This window comes from Cydia pomonella, chromosome 11, assembly GCF_033807575.1.
Source record: "Cydia pomonella isolate Wapato2018A chromosome 11, ilCydPomo1, whole genome shotgun sequence".
Classification (NCBI taxonomy): domain Eukaryota; kingdom Metazoa; phylum Arthropoda; class Insecta; order Lepidoptera; family Tortricidae; genus Cydia; species Cydia pomonella.
Genome location: NC_084713.1, coordinates 4,857,657 through 4,879,883, shown reverse-complemented (window position 1 = coordinate 4,879,883; position 22,227 = coordinate 4,857,657). Strand labels below are relative to the sequence as shown.

At 35.2% G+C, this 22,227-nt stretch overlaps 2 protein-coding genes across 3 annotated transcripts in view; one reads left to right on the top strand and one right to left on the bottom strand.

Moving 5' to 3' along the window:
* LOC133522668 (transferrin) overlaps positions 1-10,941 on the bottom strand; it is a 39,091-nt gene extending 28,150 nt beyond the window's left edge. Inside the window, exons 1-3 of the mRNA XM_061858057.1 lie at positions 10,826-10,941; positions 8,852-8,954; positions 5,936-6,075 (exon numbers count right to left, since the gene is read on the bottom strand). Of these exons, the coding sequence (XP_061714041.1) occupies positions 5,936-6,075; positions 8,852-8,954; positions 10,826-10,892 (310 nt within the window). The 5' untranslated portion in view covers positions 10,893-10,941. The remainder of the gene's footprint in view (positions 1-5,935; positions 6,076-8,851; positions 8,955-10,825) is intronic.
* A 31-nt stretch (positions 10,942-10,972) lies between these two features.
* Positions 10,973-21,983, top strand: LOC133522669 (probable E3 SUMO-protein ligase RNF212). Of its 2 annotated transcripts, none has more exons than XM_061858060.1 (8): positions 10,973-11,063; positions 11,928-12,051; positions 12,125-12,198; positions 12,348-12,467; positions 15,014-15,146; positions 17,344-17,447; positions 18,222-18,296; positions 19,520-21,983. In XM_061858060.1, the coding sequence occupies exons 2-8, from the start codon at positions 11,946-11,948 to the stop codon at positions 19,610-19,612; spliced, it is 705 nt and encodes a 234-aa protein (XP_061714044.1). In that variant the 5' UTR covers positions 10,973-11,063; positions 11,928-11,945; the 3' UTR covers positions 19,613-21,983. The 2 variants fall into 2 exon arrangements, with proteins under 2 accessions (XP_061714044.1, XP_061714043.1); XM_061858059.1 differs by having other exon boundaries at positions 11,003-11,122.
* The last annotated feature ends 244 nt before the right edge of the window (positions 21,984-22,227 follow it).

Here is a 22,227-nt window from a genome sequence, read left to right as displayed (position 1 = left end):
GCTAGGTGGATTAGATTCTACTGGCGTGGCTCGGTGCAATGAAAGTTAAATGATTGTTAAACAGCACTTGGAGTGGTTGTTAAATGTGGCAGGGGGTTTGAAGGGTGGGGCCGGTCGAGATATTTTACAGATGGTGGCACAGCATAGGTTTTATCCGTCACTCCTATGAATGTCAAATTATTGTTTTTTGGATACAAGCCGTTTAAGCCAAGTCTCACAGAACAAAACTAGAGACAGGTAAACCTGTGCTTGCACCATCTATAAAAACCTTTGACCTACAAACACCGCGAGGTAAAATGTACTTATATCTGACATTAATTTTGTACAGTAATAAAAGAGTGTTATATATATGTACATAAATGACACTGTACGTGATACCAGATAAATCATTGTATAGACACGCATTACATTATTTATTACAGTACATATGGGGCTACTTTATAGCACTAGTGCGAGAAGTAGCATATTACGTTACTGTGTCGAACATTTAAAGGGCCATATGTACTGTAAAACGTTGTACGATACATGTGCGAATAGGTAATTCGCAACTCGTGTCGATTTAAAACACTCCCTTCGGTCGTGTTTTAATTTATCGCCACTCGTTTCGAATTTCCTATTTTTCGCACTTGTATCGTAATGTACTATTTTAGTATACAGGATAATTTGTAGGTATCTACGTGCCAACAAACATGCTAAAAAATACCTTGCTTTCTACATCAGACAGGTTGAAAAATACACATTATTAGGGACAGTATATATGCATATTGACGTATACTACAATTGTAAAAAAATGCTTCAAAGAGGCAAAGCTGTCAAAGATACGAACAGATGGCTTCCTTGCCAGTTTATTGCAATCGTTACCACGAGTTTATTGTTTATTGTTCATGTTTATTAGGTGCTATAACTATAAGCTGTGGCTTTGTGTTGTGATAAAAAATACGACTCAAATAAAATAAAGTTAGGTAAAGTAGACAATGTTCTTCACACCTGCCCATTGGTCTTAGATCGGGACACCAATATCTGTATCAATTATTAGTATTATTAAAAATCAATGAAAACTCGATCGAATTATATTGGTCGATCAGGCTCCACGTCTATCACTTATAATGCTGGAATTTTACTTTTCCTGGAAATATTACCAATGATCAAATAATTGGTTGATTATTATATTTTTTTAGTAATGCATCAAATTTATAGATTTTGTACTGCATCAAGTTTATATGCACCGACATGACAAGTAATTGTTTTTTCGGTAACTAGGAATTTTCTTTCGAAAGTGACTTTAAATGTAGCCACGACAAAACATGAAGATGTTACAGTTTATAAGAGTAGTCTTATAAATCAAATATTTATTACAAATTAATATTTATTTATTTATATAAAACGAATTCAATTGTTTATTATTTTAACGTTGTTTTTCCAATGATGTTACGACTCATATGCGTAGTGAGACAGCACGGTATAGAATACTTTTATATTGGACATCCAGACCGAATTATTTGCCTATCGTTAGCGACGGAACGAGTTTTTATCTATATCTAACGAATGCCAACGGGGTGTGCGACACCTGCCTTATACGGAATTCTCTTTTATTTGTACATATTGGTTTTCGATTACTATGTATGGTTTGTTAGTACTTTTTTGAATTTACGGTTAATAAAAAGTTTATGTTATAAATATTATTACTACATAGAGTTTAGTCGCAAGGGTCGTCGGCGTCGCGTCGCGTCGTCTACGCTGCGTCGTTTAACATATATTTATGATTATGCCACATTGATGCGTTGCGATGACTCGACGCAAACGCAACGCAACACACCAGTATAACCTTACTCTAAATTGAATATACATATAATACTAAAATAATAAATATCGAATTCAAGTCTCAAAAAGAATGAGCCCTAAATTAATATTCTGTGTAAAGTGGAATTTAATAGAAAAGGAAAATAATGTAAACAAATCTATTACCTTCATATCATCGTAATCTCGCACTTTTTGTGGTCAAATGCTAACAAAATCTATTATATTTACATTATTTTAAATTATTGGCCGTTTCCATTGGACTCCACTGTAAAATATCGCACTCTAAGAGCGTTTTCACATTGTCTGCTCCGATATCGGATGTAGGATCCGCATCCGCGTAGTAAGGCCGCGGGTATGGAGTGTGAAATTAAAAGGAGTGAAATCTCTTATGGGAGAACTGTTGCAAAAGTGTCATAAATAATAGTTCCAAATCTCTCCACAGTAGCGCTAGAGCAGATAAGAACCTAGGTGTTATTGACGGAGTGAAGTGCGCTGTCTATGATTTGATTTTTTTGTTCAAGTATTCTAGGTATTGTAGCGCCACCTATTTAAGGTTTTTTGATGACACTTTTTGGTACATGGAGATTTCATTCCTTATCTCCACCGCCACTCCACACATAGCCGCGGGGGCGCCGTCTTTAGCGGTCACGCACACTACTACACAAACTAATGTTTGCCTACACATCACATACCCACACAACTACACACAAATATTATCGGTCTGACAGCTGACGGGGGGCTCCGAGATGGCTGGAATTATCCGAAGCGCCTTTTCCATATCGGATGTCGGAAGACGTCTATTAGAAAAACTTTTTTAGGTCAGTGCCATCTGTCATTAAGTCGTCTTTTTGCGTGATCTATCGTTTTTATCAATAATGATTTATAAAATGAATAAATAAAATAAATACAGAATAAATAAAAAGATATCATGTCGCATTGGGCAATATGAAAACGCTCTAACGTCTTCACAATAAAGGCCTGTTCAGATATGTTTGAGCACCTTGTCCGCTTCGATATAATATATCTAATGGCAACTGTACAAAATTAAGTTCTGTTACATCGAGTACCGTGAAATTAGCCAACTTAAGCGTCCCTGGTAAGCACAGCCAAATTTCACCTTCACATAACAAACGGAGTTTCATCCTCATTTTAAAACTACGTGTTGGATTGTAATGAAACTTTGCACATACAATGACATGAGGTATATCTGGTCCTGTAGCTCCAATTTATAAAACAAACCAAATAGAGTAAAATCATGTTTTGTATGAAAAATTTAAATTTGCTGTATTTTTTAACTAACTAGTATCTGAAGCTACATAAACTAATTACAGGACTAAATATACCTCATCCTATTGTAAGTAAAAAGTTTCAGAGCTATCTAGCTAGTCGTTTTAAAATGAGAGCGCAACTGGTTAATTGATTATGTGTCAAATTGCCATTTCTATTGAACTCCATTTTACTAGTTTTCCACTTTTTATTGGATAGCCAGGCCGACCTTTATTTATTTGTCGATTTATTCTCAGCATCCGCTTTGTCAACGTTGAATGCAATACGCTGTTCGCGGCGGAACGAGTTTTCATCCATAACGAATGCCAACGGTGTGCGACACCTGCATTCTATGGCTTTCTTTTATTGCTATTGGTTTTTCGATTGCTATGGTTATTGCTTTGTTGAAGTTAGGTGATAGTAATGGTTGATAGAAAACGATGGGTTGGAGTAAAATATCTAAATTTAAATAATATTAGCTGAATTTCAATTTTTTCTACCGTAGTTATCACACTGATGGTGACAGGGATCCGCACGGCGCATCTGTAGAAACAATTATTTTTTTTATTTAAGCTTTATTGCACAATTGACCAAAAAAATACTACAAATAGCGGTTTTCACGCTTCGTACAATTTTCGTACCGTCCGTGGCATACACGATGTTTTTCATCACACATGAGTAAAAAACTAAATTTTAAGCGAAATACTTAGTTCTTAAATACGGTGACCTTTAAACATTCTTACGCCATATTGTAATTTTTGACATTAGGCATCGAATACACAGATCCATCCGGCATTCAGCCACGATTAAAAATTGTGTAAAAAGTATTTTAAACGGCTATTAAATTAATCAAATTAAATACTTTTAAGTGCGTGAGTGACATATTGTATTTATTTTTACAAATAAATACAATGCAATACATAATTAAAAATGTATGCCCATGGGCATAATGAAATCAATAAAAAAATATTACCACCCGTAGGCATAATATAGGTCGTGTGATGAAAAAGCATGTATAACATAACACTCTCATGGTTGGGACTTTCTAGTAAGTATGAATAATACCTGTGACAGAAAGGCACAACAAAAACGGAGTTGGATTTTAGGTGGGTGGACACATGAACACAGACATTTGAATGGAGAAAGTTTTACAATGCACCGGAAATTATTCAGTTCGATTATCACATTGATAGCTCGTTGGTAAACAATCTTATTATGCGAGTATTTTTCTGTTGCGTTGGTTGGAATTGGAATAATTGTAGGTAAGGTTGGGTGGGGTAAGAGGAACTATTGGACAAGGGGTACACACACAATAAGAGATAGGTACTTAAAAATATTAAAAACCGGACAAGTGCAAGTCGGATTCGCCCACCGAGAGTTTGATGAAAACAACCGACCTCTTACCTATGGACGCGGCCCACACTATAATGGATTCGGATAATCCACTTGTTTTCAAACTTCAACCATAGTGCAGTCACAGCTTTATAGAATTAAAGTATGCAAAGTTAACAGTTACGAAATATTGCTGACTTAACATTGTTTAAAACGTTTTCCAATAAACGCTGAGGTTGAAAGCGTTAACAAAGTTTTGAAAGGAGTTTGGTGTTAATAATGTTCATCGCAACGTTCAATATTTATTTGATAAACGATGTCAGCTGAAAAATTATAAATTAGGCCGAGTTTCAAGAGAATTAGCTCCGTGAGGTGGAATTTGTTGAGATTGAAGGTAAATTGAGAAAGTTCCATATTCTATCTCTTCAAATAAAAACCTAATTAGGTATAGGTAGCAATGTTGTTGTTTTTAATTAGGAAATTTGGTCCGACAGGTTTTTTTTATTTATTACATACACACAACCATCGTTACAGGCTATCCTAATTCGATAGTATGGAATTTGACACACAAAAGAAAATAATTACATAGGTATATAGTAAATAGATTAAGTATTACAAACTACAGTAACACAATACATACAGCGTGGCCCTTGTGAATTCGCTCAAAGAACAAAGAAACAAATCTAACTCGATTGCTACTCGATTAAGTGTCCGAATTGCGCGCGTAAAGGGGGCCTGGCGGAGTTGCATTCGAGCGCGCGGCTCGGCCAGCAGGCTCGGCCGCCGCCGTCGCCACACATACCGATCTGGTACGTTCAAACGCACCTCTGCCAGGACTCCAGGGTTGCACAACTTGCCTCGTAACAACTCAAATATTATGCATTGCTTTCACAGAAGTATATGAGAAACTTTTAGTGCTACTTATTGGTACTTTTAAATATTTGTAGGTAATTATTTGCACGATCGTCAATGACCTTGACCGTGGTTGACCGTAGACGTTCATTGGAAATAGATAGGTACGTAAGTAATAGTTTTTATCTAGCGCGCAAAGAACTGCAAAATTATCTACCGTAGGGATTTGGAGTCCAACTTCGCCCAAGTAAAATATTAAATTAATAATTTTACCAAGAAATAAGTAGATGTCCATTGAATTCACAATAAATAGAGCTGTATAAAAATGGTTTACTGACTTCGCTACGCGTCGCCACTTCGCCATTCTTCTTCGCCTTCACAATCATGAGATCTACAATACTAAAACTTATACTTAATCCTAAATGTTCAATAACCATACGCCCATGATTTAATACATTTAATACATTTTATAGTGGAATTTCATATAACAAGTAGTATTATTATGATGCCATACACATTTACAATATCTTAATACGTATCTAAAATTTTACTACTTAAGTGGAATTTTGATTATGTACTAAAGGTGAAGTTAAGGTACGTATTAACCCTTATTTTCAATGCATTGTAAGATTGATATCAGGATGTATTTAATCGGTAATGAAAAAATAAGTTAGTATCAACTTACCATCAGGCTCATCATCAGTCCTGTACTCCTGGAACAGCACGAAGTCCTGGTTGGGTATGTTGGTGGCCACGTACATATCCTCAGGATCCACGGGCACGAAGTCCGCCTGCCGCTGCTGCACGTGGTACAGGCATTCTACCCTGAGGACAAAGACAAAATATTAGTAGATATAGTCTTGCCTATGACTCATTTCGAATATAGACAGAGAGACATAGTCTTTGTCTTACACTAGTACTAGCACCCGAAAGAAAGGGATGACTAGTTTTCCTGGTTCGGGCTTGTGCACAAATCGCGCGAGGTTCGATAGAGGGGGAGGGGGCTCACGAAAAAATCACGACAGATCACGTCGGGGGAGGGCGGGTATAAAAAACCTCACGTATATTTTTCTATGGTGAACGAAACTAAGAAAAAATATCTACCACATTCTTTTTCTCGGTTTTATTAAACATAAATCTTCACTTGGTACTTTAAAATAACGAGTCTAAACAAGATTTACTCTATACAATACTATTTATCTTAAATTAAATTCGAATGAAAAAAAATAAAAAAAATACACGTGAGGTTATGGGGGGGGGGGGGGGGGGGGGGGGGTTCGCCAAGAACCTCACCAAATATCACCAAGGGGGAGGGGAGTCAAAAAGTAGCCGAAAAAACCTCGCGTGATTTGTGCAGAAGCCCTTGGCGGGACGACTTAGACACGTGTTATGAATGGGAAACAGCTAGCGACAGGACTCAATGCAAAGAAACAGGGAAGATTGCTGGGCAAAGGCCCAGCAATTGGACACTAATAAAGACAAATAAATAAAAAATCGCAAAAATTTAATTTTGGGTACAAGTTTTTATCGCTGCCTGTACTTTTTTAACCATAGACAACTAATTATACTCATCGAGACAATAAAAAAAACCCCAAATAATTTTCCTATGGCCACCTCCTGTCTCTGAAGAAGGTCTTGTTTGGACTCTTGTAACTTGTCAAATGTTTTAACTAGGGCTATCATTTTGATGTCAACTTTTTGTTGATATCCTGTGCTATCATTCAACAATAAAAAAAGTACAGGTCAATGACCTCGTTTTCGAAAAAAAAGCTATAATATAAAAAAAGTAAATTTTTGAAAAAGGTTTTTATTTTTGTTATTAATTATAGGGTAATTGTAGAAAATTCTTAATGACATTTATGCTTTAAATTTATGCCCTAATTCATAAGCTATTGAATAATTATTATTTTTTAGATGTGCGATAGGTAAATGGGCAGATAATGGTAAATTAACCAAGTGCAGTAGTGTATGACGCCATAAAACTTTGAAAGGGTGCAGTTTTAAAATGGTTGAGAAAAAACATAGGTATGGGGGATGATTTGTCGATAAAATTCATCGTACTATACGTGATTAACGGCTCCACTATAGGTGGACAAACACATTGTATATCCTTATCTTTTATTTTTTACATTTGTTTATGTAATATAGTAAATTGTTACGAGTTAACAATATTATTTTTCTCTTTGCTTTAGTTTATATGTTAAGATACATTGTAGCAAAGAAACAAGTGACTAAGAGGCTACGGATATTAACCATTACAACAATTGAATATGAGTCCACTGCCATTACTCTCAAGAAACATCACGTAAATACAAGTTAGGCGTCATGTTTATTGATAATCCAACTTCAAGTCTAGGCACGTACCCGGCCGAGAAGGAATATTAAAAAGGTATTTATATTCGCGATTTTGTCAGTTTTTTCCAAGTTCCGAGAAAAAATAGAGAACATAAAATTATACACAAAGTTGTAATAAGGTTTTAATACAACTTTGTCAATATTTATCAATGTTGTGGAGTAACTATGTTGTTTTGAATATTGCGTAAATTAAATATTGAAGTTTGTTGAATCAGACCGTGTAGTTACGAAATTTTTCCTTGAACTTACACGGAATTGTAAATTTAGCACATACTTACATACTTTCTGTGATTATATGAATTCCAATTAAAACACACACATAATATTGGAGTTTTTGATATTTTTTTTAGTAATAATTACAATACGAATGAAATAAATAGCCCGCCAAACCCAACGCTCAATTGTTTTACTTTTTTTCCGATATACGACATACAACTTGGCAGTGGTCATCCTCTATTCAGCCAATTAAAATGTTTCTTTTTTTGTACTTAATAAGCGTAAAATGACATAATAACGTAAAATAAAAACATGACATCCAAACAGTTTGGAGTGGACATAATGGAATAGGGAAAATTCAGGAATAAATAGATAATAAGTAAAAGAAAAGGTAACCTAAAGGTACCTAATTACCTATCTGGGAAGTCTGTATAACAACTTTATCAGCCCGTTTTTTCTACTGACGGAAATGGCTTGACAGACTATATCAAATTAGAAAGATAATTACGAAGAAGAATATAAATCATTGGTTCGCCAAAATACTTATGATACACGTCAGAAAATAAGTAATTCTAAACGAGTGGTTCTACACAAGAAATAAAATGACTATTTCGAACCTGCTTGTCACTCTTGTCTGTGGAGCATAGGTAATAGAAAAAATCTATGTGAGACAGAGACAGAGTCTTTTTCTTAATGCTATTATTATAACCTCAAAAAGAGGGATGCCTATAGTTATTTTTATTCCACTGTTAATGTTACCTACTGATACAATTTGTTTACCTGACTATGTATACCTATAGTCTGTCAAGTCACTTCCGTCTGTAGAAAAAAAGCGGCAAATATAAAACATTTAATACGCGCGAAGGGCTATACTATATCGCCCCATAGAAAATTTAAACTTCGCGCCTTTTTCTACTGACAAAGTAGTTTGACCGGCTATATCCACATACTGTATATTTAAATTGATGCAGCAGATGACGTCTCCATATTCTCGATGTCTGTTTACAGAGTTCGTGTATTATTCGTTTACCTGTCTCTGGCCGGTACACACTCCAATGCAGCTTTGCTCTTAGTCGGGACCTCCAGCATGTCCTGGCAAGCCTTGAGGTGCTGTACGGGAACGCATATTTTATCTGCGGACGAATAAAGAAAAACAAATTTAAAAATACAACTTATTAAACTTATTATTAGCCGGCTTGAGAACGTAGTAGGTTTGGCTACTTTGGCTCGAGCTTAGAATTAAAACATTTGTACTTTAGGTGAAGTGAAAAATTCCTCATTTCACCCGGTAGGTGAATGCGTGATTTGTAAAATTTGAAAAATATCTAACTATAGGCATGTCACATTATCTTTTTGTTATCGATTTATCAGGTCACTACCAATTCCATTAAACATTTTTTTACCTGAGTACGTAATGGGAACTATTCTAAACATGACGGCTGCTAAACTAAACTACTAAACTAAACTTACTATCTCTATACTCTGGCAAACTCACTTTTATTTTTCTATGTGAGAACCTTTGCCGCCTACATTTTACAAATTTGCCGCCTTTTTTTTACTGACGGAATTGGCTTGCGAATGTCTTCATTTTTCAATGTTGGCGGTAGGCCGCCGGATAGTCCGGATAAAAAATGTTTTTTAAAAGAGTTTATTAGTAGCAAAGACCAGTTGATCAGCTGCCTATTTCTATGCTGTAATGCAAGCGGCAAACTGTGGACGAGAATTCAAACAAATTTCAACGATAGTTCCTATTGATCAGCCACGATTCGCCCCGCGGGACACATCCGTCAATTGTAGCATTTTATAAGTTCCGTTTGGAACGGGGTTGCGTCCACTGGGACACGGAGTTTCGGACACTACCGGGAGTTCCGGACATTCGGCCGCACCCCGGAGATTGCTCTGTCATCGGCTCTGGAAAAGTTTGGAGCCCCGGCTAGTGACAGTGGAGGAAATAGTATCCGTATGTATCCGGGCGTGAGGCAGGATGGAGGTAGGATGGAGATAGGTGTCAGAAAAGACAGCCGTTTCAATTTATGCGATATTTACATGAAATGTTGTTGTTTACGGTCAAGTCTGTATGGTAAAACAATAAATGAGGATAAAAATACGCAAAAATAAGCTCAGAAAGCATCGCAATCTAAATTTGCTTATTTTTGAGGCCGTGATGCGATTTTTTTCTCATAAAAATAATGAAAAAAAAAAACAAGCGTAACGAATTATATTATCATAGACTACAGACTTTTTTGTTTTTTCAGTTGTTATCGTTATAATTTTAATATGACGATGTTTAACGTCATTTATTCTCACCGTAATAATTTACAACAAAATAAAAACACGTTTTGTATTCATAATTAAATGCACCTCTACTAATTAGTAAATTATTAAAAATGCCTATCGTTATTTATTAGACGTGGGTGAATGTTTATCTGTTTTGGCAAAAAGAAATTAAAAAGGTTACGAAATGAAAGCGATAGGCAACAAGTTGTTTATAAACATTGATAATAGCTAGAGAAGCTGTCCATTTTTAGCTTGTGCTTTTACCTAAACCAATGTATTTGTATAATAACAAAACACAAACGACTAAATAACAAACAAAATAAATAAACTAATCATTAAAATTAAAACTAATATGAAAATAACTATAAAAAATCTTTAAATAAATCTTGTGCTTAAAAATACGCTCTGACGAAATGTCAGAACGAATAAAATTTTATTTTATGATAATTGGAGCCCAAATCAAACTAAACCATCTAAACTTCTCATATTTTGGCACAATAAAATATATAAAGAGCCTCTTTGTAATGCACGTATATGTATTAAAAAAAATTACAAAATAAATTTACCAATAAAAAAGTTTTAATTAGATAAAAAAAAGAATAGCCTACCTTCAATGTAGGAAGGTAGAGGTAGACCTCTTCTTTTTAAATAGTCAAAAACGTAATGTAATCGGAAACTGGGTTAAAATATGCAAATAAATAAAAAAATGCCAAAAAAACAAACGTACATGCTGTTTTGCAGAGGACGCCGCCGCCGGTCAGGGCCAACAGAACTACTAGATATTTCAATGTCATGGTCAATCCGGCCGATCGACCCGGCCGCGAGAACACACTACCGACTACAAGACTGATATTTTCTTTTATATTCAGTCAGATGTGTGGCTGTATTCCATTAGTGACACAGTGGTGGATCTGCGATGATATTGTGTATGCTAATAGTAGTTTAAGACGAGTTTTTAAGACACGGTGCGTGCGTGTGTCGTTTTATGAAATAGAAGACGCTCAGTGTTTGGGAGTTTTAAAATGTATAATTATTTATTCCAGATGTACCTCCTCTTTTACATTTAAAAAAAATCTTGTTACTTATGGAAAAAAGATAAGTTTATGAGAAAAAAATACCTATCGAATTTAAAAGCAGAGATTTAGCATGTAAATTATTCCTCCTATGTCAGACAAATCTCATTATTATTCATCCCATGTTCCCATGCCCAAATTACAAGAGGATTGAGTGTCCCTGCACGTTTACTGTGATAGAACATATTTACTTACCTGTTTCTATTAACTTTTAAGGGCGTGAGAAAAAGTACTTACCTATTTGCTTCAAAAACCATAATAACGCTACAAAAAAAAACTAACCTAACTACCTAAACTAGTTAAACACCAGTTGGTGTTTCTTCAATATCTAACAGACATTAATCACATTATAATCATTTATGGAGTATTATTATCACTACTTGGCTGTATATCAAGTAAAAATTTAATGCCGTTGTCGCGCGACTTTCAATGTCATTAAAAAGTTAATTAAGTGTTTTATCATGTAGTCATCTGTGGAAGCAGCAATAATAAAACTCTAAATAAAACGATTTAATAAGAGGTCAACTTGTTTTTAATATTCAAGCTCGTTTCATGTTCAATTTCGCTCAGATTTTTTTGAAACATGTGTTTAACAACTTGCTTTATATTGAGTTACTCGTAGTTATGTTAGTGAAAGTCGCATCATAAACAACCTAAAAAAATGGCGCGGTGGCGCGGTAAACGAGATGACGGCAGTTTTTAAAAGTTTCACGTATCAAGTTTTTACTAATTATTAATCAAATTAAATATTTACAGATCTGTTTAATCATCAAAATGGATTGGATACACTGCAATAAATGTTTCTCTCAATTAGAACCGGGAATATCGTTACATTTAACATCATGTGGTCATATGTTTTGCAATAAGTGCTTGGACAATGGTTTGTTAGATATTTTTCTTTGAAATATTTTATTCTACTTCAGTGTTTATATACCTAAACATTTTTTCTTCAGTAACAAAAGGAAAAGAGAATGCGACATGTTTAGTATGCCGCTTGCCATGTTCTATTATGAAATTAGTACCGGACGTAAGTACCTATAAAATACAGTTAATATCTATTGTATATGTTGTGAGTGTTTTCTGCGTCATAATGAAATTATCAAACCTCTTAATCGCAATTAGTTTTCTTTGTGGTTGGTAACTTCACTGTTTAGTCAAAATATAACATTTTTTCAGATGAAACCCGAAGTCCAAGATTATTTCACAGAGCCTGAAGAGTTTATAAAGAAATGCAGTGAAGTCTTACAATTCCAGAGACAGCATAGAAGACGTCTCTTGTCTTATCTTTTACAGTCCGTAAGTTTTGAGTATTTGAGTTTTTTTCATTTTATCATTTTTTTTTATACTACGTCGGTGGTAAACAAGCATACGGCCCGCCTGATGGTAAGCAGTCTCCGTAGCCTATGTACGCCTGCAACTCCAGAGGAGTTACATGCGCGTTGCCGACCCTAAACCCGCCCCCCCTCGTTGAGCTCTGGCAAACTTACTCACTGGCAGGAACACAACTATGAGTAGGGTATATATCATACTGTTATTAGTTTTAAATAAGGAATGCTAGCTTGGATATGAATGAGTTGATTTGAATGTTTTGGGCATAATTTCATATATATCATTTATAAAAACTTGCAATTGTATCTTATATTAAATGGCTAATATAGTTATAGAAGTAAATGTTAACTGTGTGTAGGAGGTTTCGATACTACAGGAAATTCCCATCATTTACCTATTTATATGGTCCGTTGAGTTTAATTTGATGAGATTTGTTTTATTACATATACTCTTCTAATCTAATTATACATTTGTGGCCCTAGTGAAAAAGGGTACAAGTCTCTGGCAGCGCAGGTGTAAAGGGGTGTAAGTTCCACGTAACACTTATGCCCTTATACACCTAAACTGCCAGAGACTTGTACCCTTTTTCACTAGGGCCACAATTTCTGAAATCGATGTAAGTATGCATTTAGCGTATTTTCAGTGATGTTTTAGATGTCGCGCAACAATACAAAATATGATATATGTTTTGACCACTTACTTGTACCTATCTAATAGCCATTGCGAAGTGTATGAAAGAGGAACTTAAAGCTACGACCACTCACAGCGTGATCAAATAAATACAGTAGAGCCTCGATAATACGTACTTCAAAAAAAACAACCCCTGTTCGGACTCGCGGAGCGTTCGGATTATAGTATGTTAGACATAATTCATAAAAACCATAAGAAAATTCTGAAATAAATAAAAATAAATAAATAAATATTATAGGACATTATTACACAAATTGACTAAGTCCCACAGTAAGCTCAATAAGGCTTGTGTTGAGGGTACTTAGACAACGATATATATAATATATAAATATTTAGGTATAAATTTAAGTATTTATATATAGAAAACATAGAATAGAAAACCATACATAGAACTAACGTAACTAATATAACTAACAATCTATGGATCGGAGGAATCTGAAAATAAATAATTTTTATTTTATTTTATTTATTTATTTATAGAAAACACCCATGACTCAGGAACAAATATCCATGCTCGTCACACGAATAAATGCCCTTACCAGGATTTGAACCCGGGACCATCAGCTTCGTAGGCAGGGTCACTACCCACTAGGCCAAACCGGTCGTCAAACAATAAACAATTATTATATAATATATAATGAGATTCCCTAAAATCTAGCGCTTATACTTACCTACGAACTTGGAATGGCAGAATTTGGAATTTTACCTTCATATGTTATTGCTAACAAATTTACTTACCACTACATAATTGTGATGTGATATGCGAAATCATTTTAAGAACTCATTTAGACGACCGGTCAGGCCTTGTGGGTAGTGAGAAGAGACTGCCTATAAAGCCGATGGTCCTGGGTTCGTATCTCGGTAATGGCATTTATTTGCGTGAAGAACACAGATATTTGTTCCTGAGTCATGGGTGTTTTCTATCGTTGTCTGAGTACCCACAACACAAGCCATCTTGAGCTTACTGTGGGGCTTTATAAATTTGTGTTAGAATGTCTAAAAAAATTAATTTCGTCTGCCGGGTTCTATTTATTGACCAAGCAAAGGCATTGCCCTCAAAGATAGGTGTCACTCTGCAGTTCGAATTACAGCGACGTTCGGATTAGCCTATGTACGGATTATCGAGGTCCTACTGTACCCTGTACCCGCCCGGACGCGCTAACTGTCATGGACTTGGCCAATAATTTAGATGTTTTTGTGGTTTTGAGACTATATTACATATTCTTTTCATTAGGTACCAGTATCTTTAGATGTCTGATACAAGGAACATATTCTAGGCTCCGTTGTGCTTGCTCTTGAACTAATCGGATTAACTTTAATGTTGTAATGCATTTAATTTGGTATAAATACCTGCAATATAGATCATAGGTACGTGTAAATTGGTTTTACTAATAAATAACTTATGACTTATGACTTACTGTGGTATACAGTATACATACATGATAACATTCAGCTTAAAATATGAACTAAAAATTTGAATCAAGCATGCAAGAATGCCCATCACGCTTTACCGCATTGGATTGCGATATTTAGGTTTAAATATATTTAGATTTAGTGATTAAGTTTACTTTTTAATATGGTTTAAAATAAAAACACGTACATATTATACTCGAGACCCGCCCCGGCTTCGCACGTGTTAAACAAACAAATTATACACTTTAACTTTCCTCAAGAATCACTCTATTAATTGGTGAAAACCGTATGAAAATCCGTTCAGTAGTTTTTGAGTACATAAATACAAACAGACGCGGCGGGAACTTTGTTTTATAAAGGTGTACCTATAGTGATTATTCAAGTCCAAAATAATACGTTATTGCCAACAGACCAAAAAGTTCTACTTGGCCCGCACAGAGCTAAAGCGCATGACTGAAATATGCCAAAAGCAGCACCAACAACTGAAAGAGTGCCAGAAAACTATCAAGAACTTGGAGACACAGCTCGCTAGCGCTAACAAAAGTAAGTGAATTCACTCGTAAAATGTTAAACTACTTCCGAAAGCTTAAGGAACATTCGCTTCAGTTACGCAGTGCTATTGTTATGGGGTACCTTACCTACGCGAGCACCGACAAGGAGTAAGGTAAGAAGTAAAGACAGTTATGAATTTTTCATATGAAGCTAAGACTTACCGGTTAACTAGCTTTAGCTTCATATATAAGGACCAATTCAAATTGTCACAATTTACTTCTTACCCTTAGGTATCCGATTATCTGTACTAAAAAATATTATGGTACACACATAAATCTACCTAGTTATTTGCACGGTAAGTTCCATAAATAATAAATAATAATAAATATTATAGGACGCTATTACACAAACTGACTAAGTCCCACAGTAAGCTCAATAAGGCTTGTGTTGAGGGTACTTAGACAACGATATATATAATATATAAATATTTATAAATACTTAAATACATACAAAACACCCATGACTCAGGAACAAATATCCATGCTCATCACACGACTAAATGCCCTTACCAGGATTTGAACCCGGAACCATCAGCTTCGTAGGCAGGTTCACTACCCACTAGGCCAAACCGAAACTAGTGGTGTGGGTAACGCGACAACATAATTACAAGTATAGGTACATAGACAATGACAATTACTTAATTTTTTTAACTATATGTATACGTGTTCCACTGCTGGGCAAAGACCTCACTAGACTTCCAATCTTCCCGATTAACTGCAGCATCCGTCCAGGCATCGTCGACGTTGGGGTCAAAACCGCCAGGCTAAAGTGGGACTAGGCAGGCCATGTAAGACGTTTGCACCCACAGAGGTGGGCTAAACGTAAACCCCGGCATGGTCGGCCTAAGAGGAGATGGCGGGACGCATTTCTCAGCAATTACTTAAATTCTTGCAAAAAACATCTATTTATATGAATTGCTTAACGTCCTTACTATGGCGAACCCGAAAGAGTACTAATTAGTTTGAGCAATTAAAGTCGAATTGACAGATTTATATCACAGATGTTCGATCTGCCAACACGAATCATTGTTACGGAGGACATGTTTTGAGGTGATTCACCTATTATTTCATTTCATTTCATTTCATTTATTTCGTTGTAAAATCATGTACATCAAATCTAAAAGGTGTTAAACAAGTAATAATGTCAGTCCATGAATAACTATGTTGTAGAATAACTTCGTGGTCGGCATGCGTTATGAACAACAATGCTGTAACTTAACAATGTACTAACAATTTGGCAAACGGGTACAACTTGGCAAGGTTTCCTCACTATATCATAATCTGTAGAAAATTTTATTGAATTTATTTTCTGAAACTGAAACAAGTAGGTGTACATTAATTGCTGTGTAAACAGTTTGTAAATGGAAAGATGATTTAATGTAATATGAGATTTATTAAAAAGTAATTAAATGTCGGGCACAATAAAAATAAACTAACTTATCTATTAAATAAAACTAAATTAAAACTAAAAACTAATACTAAATAAAATTAAAATATGTCTAAAAAATATATTTAATATTATATACATTTTTCACCTCTTAGATGTTCTCGCTTGCGGTGAACACTTTATAAATGTGTTTTTTTTGTAGGTGTGATTGGTATAGAAACCGGCCAAGTGCGAGTAGGACTCGCGCAAGAAAGGTTCCGTACCATTACGCAAAAAACGACAAAAAAAACTTAAGTTTGTTGTGTGGGAGCCCCACTTAAATATTTATTTTATTCTGTTTTTGGTAATTGTTGTTATAGTGGCAACAGAAATACATCATCTGTGGAAATTTCAACTGTCTAGCTATCACGGTTCATGAGATACAGCCTGGTAACAGACAGACAGACGGAGAGTGATGTCTTAGTAATAGTGGGACCTTATTACTAAGACTCCACTCTCTGTCTGTCTGTCTTTCACCAGGCTGTATCTTATAAATAATTCACGTACCTACACGACACATTAGACTCACCCGTATAACGTAAAATCAGCTATAACAATTTATTTCGTACTTAAGCCATTTCGGGTCACTTGTGCTTTCCAGGGTTAGCTAACTAACTAGTAATTAACCGTTTTACGGTAAAGTTTAACCCTATAAACGGTTAACCCTAAGTTAGTTGGCTAACCTTCTGATTTTTTTACACAAGCCTTTCTGTGACCCCCGTAAGACACGCGCGGTCAACGGCCTGACGTTGTAATATTTCAGAGCAGTCTCCATTCAGCATCCCGATCTCCCCGGGCACTAATCTGTCCCCGGCGTTCATACAGGCCCCGCCCTGCAAGCGCCCTGCTAAGAGCACACCGTATTCTGTGAGTACATAATATATTACTTTTATTATGTTTTTCAGGTTGCCCTTATGATATCTGGATTTGTGTGGGTTAATTCTACTTTTTATGTACCTATTGATCTTTTTTGTTCCTAGTGGTAAGGAATTTCATTTACAAGGTATTCAATAAACAAATATTTTCAGGAATTTAAGTAATTTGCGGAAACATAATTTTACCAAGGCATATAATTTAAACCAGTCCTAGTCAAATCTGATTTTAAATTCGGAAGTTTTATTTAAAAATATATTTTTTAACATTTGAAAATTCAGATCCGCAGCTTAGGCTTCGTCAGGGGGATCATGCAAACTATGCGGGGGTGGGTAAATGCAAGTTATTTACATATAAGTCACATTTTAATATGATGTTATTATTTCCGAAAATCCGTGCAAAACCTAGCAAATATGCAGACAATCATCAAAATTTTTAACTTTATCATTATCGTACCTTAACTTACATAGGTATGCTTATTAATTCAAACCGTGGAAGTTTCTTACTCTTAAATAAGCCATTCTAATGATGTCTAATGATTATCATCATTTTTTTCCTCAATTACGAAATTATTTTACAATCTAATATTTTTCTCATCAATTTTCCTCTAGATAAGTTCTTCCTATTATCTCCACAAATATCTTCCTTCCTGTTCTTAAGGGCATAATTAAAAGGTCTATTATTGCTTAACTTGTACGAATTATTATTATAGTATATCTACTTGTTATGAAATAATAGTCAACAAAATGATATAAGTTATGTTTGCAGGCGTATCAGTCTAACCTGGTGACCCCCTCCCGGATAAGTAAGCAGCGGTCGTCGTGCTACAGCGCTACGAGTCAGGTGAATTACCTATTATTATGATTTCTGTTTTGCTATGTAATTAGAGTTGATACATAATTTCTCGATAATTCTACTGATTTACGAGTGCAAAGATTAACAAAATATTCTAAATATATACTCAAGATGGTAACACACAGCATACGCCTAAGTAAGACCTTTAAATTTTAAACACTTATTGTAGAAATCTTTTATTTAATTCCGCTTTAAAGAGGGTTAAAAAAAATGGGTTTGAACTTTTTGATGACTTCTACGCAGATGATGTCACGTTCGGAAGCTATTTAACTCCATAGCAAACCACGAAGTAATTATTTAAGAACTTATTAATAAAGACATCAATTAGTAATATCGACTTGATATTAGAATAGTACAACTATATATTTCAATTACCTAAACTTCAATATTGACAGAGGTAGTTTCTTGATTAAATAATAATTGGCTGCCAACAGAGCCACTTCAGTCTCATTAAACAACGGCGACGCTTCGTTTATCCCTAGGGATAAAATACAAAGAAATTTGAAGTAGGTACTAATATCTACTTCAAATTTCTTTGTAGTCATTATACAAGTATCTTGACTTGTTCTGAGTGAATTTTAATTAAGACACGCTAAGAGAAAGATGAAGTTTACTCGTATTTAATTTGGTATTTTCTTTGACGAATTTCTAAACTAATTTATTGAATAATTTTGTGAAGTTTGGAATTATCGTTAGAATTAATCATCAATAGAGATGCTTTGTAAGCCCGAAATAAATTGACTCATATGCGTCTACAATAGTCTAGTCTCACTTTTAACTTCAAGTGTTAAACTCCCCTGCTATAAATATGAATACATATTGTACCTACTCTTGAATAAAAGTCTTTATGCTCGTTAATTACAAATGATGTACTCGTATTTCCCAAAAAGTCAAAAATACTAATGACAGGTTGCATCAACAAGATTTAAGTGATTATTAAGGGAAGGAAAAAAATTAATAGAGTTAGATCAAGATACGTGTGCAACGATTTTCATAGCATTCGCAGTGCAAGTGTTATTTATACGTCATAATTTCATCATAGAAGTTTGACGTTTAAAATAACACTTGCACTGCGTGTCCTATCAAAATCGTTGCAAACTTATCTTGGCCTAAATCTAATCAGCTTGAAATCCGAACGTTAATCATTTTAATATTTTGTTATTTAGATAGATACAACATTTACCTATATTATATTATTTTTTAATTTTCAGAGGTCAAACACATCGAACAAGATAACTTCAACGGTGTACACTCCGCCCACCCCCGAGTCGGCAGGGTACAGCGAATTTTTAAAGAATCTCTAATAACGGTATCTGTGAACGCATCTTCAAGAAAGTTTGCGATTCCTTACGAGTTCTCTTTGAAAAACAAAAACATTTTTTTCAGCGGCTTTCTAATTTTAGTTAAATCGTTCGTAACAAATGCTAATCGTGTTCCAAACTGGAGGGAGCCATTTAAAAATAATTAGGCATTTTTTCTGAATTTTAGCAGAGATTGAGAATCTTTCTACTAACTTTATCGGATTATTTCGTTTTCGTGTTTCGACTTAAAATAATACATTTCTAGGGTATTAAATAACTTAAGTCCGGAGTCTGGCTATTCGACGAATTCTCCATACGACGAGTTGTCACCGGGCGTTCTGTACTGCAGCGGAGCAGGAAAAAACTGTTCATTCAAAAATGGAATGAAGATTATGAAATAAATAATTACGTAATTTCATTAAATAATACTTATTGCATGGTCATTTCTTCTAAAGCCAAAGTTGATAGATAGACAGACATAGCGTCGGTTATGACAAAAGTATGACTTCACGGCAAGCCGATTTTGCATATACACACACACACATACTTATCGCGTCGTTCACCGCTCGCTCTTGGCCTTGCCCTAAAGATGTGTGTGTCGCGCGTAACCACTAGGACATCGGTGTGTTACAAAATCACAGTTTTGTTTTAGCGTTCTGACTTCTGCTTATCTTTCAACTCCTGTTGCAAGCATACAACCTATTACATGGTAGTTTGGCTGCCAGTCTTAGCCCATTTATAGGGAATTTATAATAGTCTCTTTCGTTACATTTACGTCGTTACGTGTATTTTCAACTGTTTTTCACTGCTACAGTCAGACTATTATATGATTGCAACATCTAGGCCTATATTTCTAACGATCTCATTGTATTGTGTTGCTATTACTATTCTAGACTATTATTAGGTGTTAAGTGTGTTTCTCAATTGTCCAATGTGATTCAGTCATTGTTTTCTAAATAATTTGTGATAAATAATGCATGATATCCAAATGCATGTTAACTCATTAAAATATATTTGAATAAAACCGTTTTTCAATTTATATTTTACTAAGCAAATCCTGAACGCAGGGTAGCCTCCTTGAATTCGGGAGTTGTAGGTATGAATAATGTATTTCTGTTGAGACAAAGCAAAATGTTTTTAAGTAAAATTAGCTTATTATTCTGTATTATTCCGGAGGCTAGGCTCTCGTTAGATTCAGTCGTGATAAATACTTGAATCGGGCCATGATTACGATAATATTCGAGAATTGTACAATTCGCCTGGCAGGTAGGCAATGAGGGTTTTATAAAAGTTTAAGGGTTCTCTATATCTCCCAACAAGGGATCTATTCGGGGCCTGACATTTAATTAACTGAAACAATGCATGATGATTGATGTTTTGCTGCTTATTGTTCTTAATATATATTTGGTTTTTTATCTTATTACTTACAGAAGAAGCTTAACTGAAATTACTTCACAAAACAGGATATTTTCCTCGCCTCTGCGTAGTTTAAGCTAACATTGCTAATACATTTCAGTAGGAGTTGACAACTTAGTACAACAGTAACACTCTTAACGTACGCAATTTACTCTAGATATAGTTTATCCCCCCCTTAACTTTATAATTTCTCATCTAGTTAATTTATGTACCGAAATGACAGATGAATACAAACGATTGTGCTAAACGCTAATTGAGGCTTGTAGCGTGCTTGTCTATAGCTCAACGCCATATCTTTGCTAGAATGTAGACGAATTGTCAGATAGCAGCGTGAACCATGGTACAGCCGGGATGTTTTTGTAGCTAGCTTGATTAAAGGCGTGTTCGTCTAACGAATTCAGACGGGGACATGTCCAGATCCGTCGCAATCACGACGTCACTGTCCTCGGAGAAATGGGAAATGATTACAGGTTATTATGAAACAACTAGTTACAATGATGTGAATAGACAGCTGACTTGGCCTATGGACCAATGGTATACTTGTCGGTATGCGGGCTTATCTTGCTGAAATAATATTTGTTGATAGTCACCAGCTGTGCCTTAAAAGCAGCACTTATGCCAAATGGCTTAGGTATGAGATGTTCTATTCATAAATGAATAGGTATGAGTTTAAATGCTGTTGATTCCTTAGGACAAGGCCCGCCAACTGCTAAACTCATATATGTGCTCACGCTTTCATACTCCTCAGGAAAATGTTCCTCGGTAATAGGTTATATAGGTACATTGAGGAACAAAGGAAAACCTTAAGGCGCCGATTCTGTAAGTCTCGTTAGTCGATCTGCGACGCTTGATGCGAACTGATGTCTAATAGTAATAAACCTACTTTCAAATAAATAAATAAAAAACTACATCCAAATCAGCTCACTTGAAAGCCTACCTAGCTGCGACATAGAGACATATACTCACACTACTGGCGGGGGTTAAAAACCATGCCATGCACAAGCCATGCAAGGCATGTGGCATGTTGGGCTAAGTTTAGTTGGTATTACCATCGCGCGTATTTATCTCTTCAAATACAAAGGAAAATAAAAATGCTCTGCTCAACATTCAAACAGGTCATATATTGGTCGGTACGTTTTAACGATGTATTGGCAGGATGCTGCCTCCCTTGCTCTGCTGGAAGCCGCCGCTGGCCTCCTGGT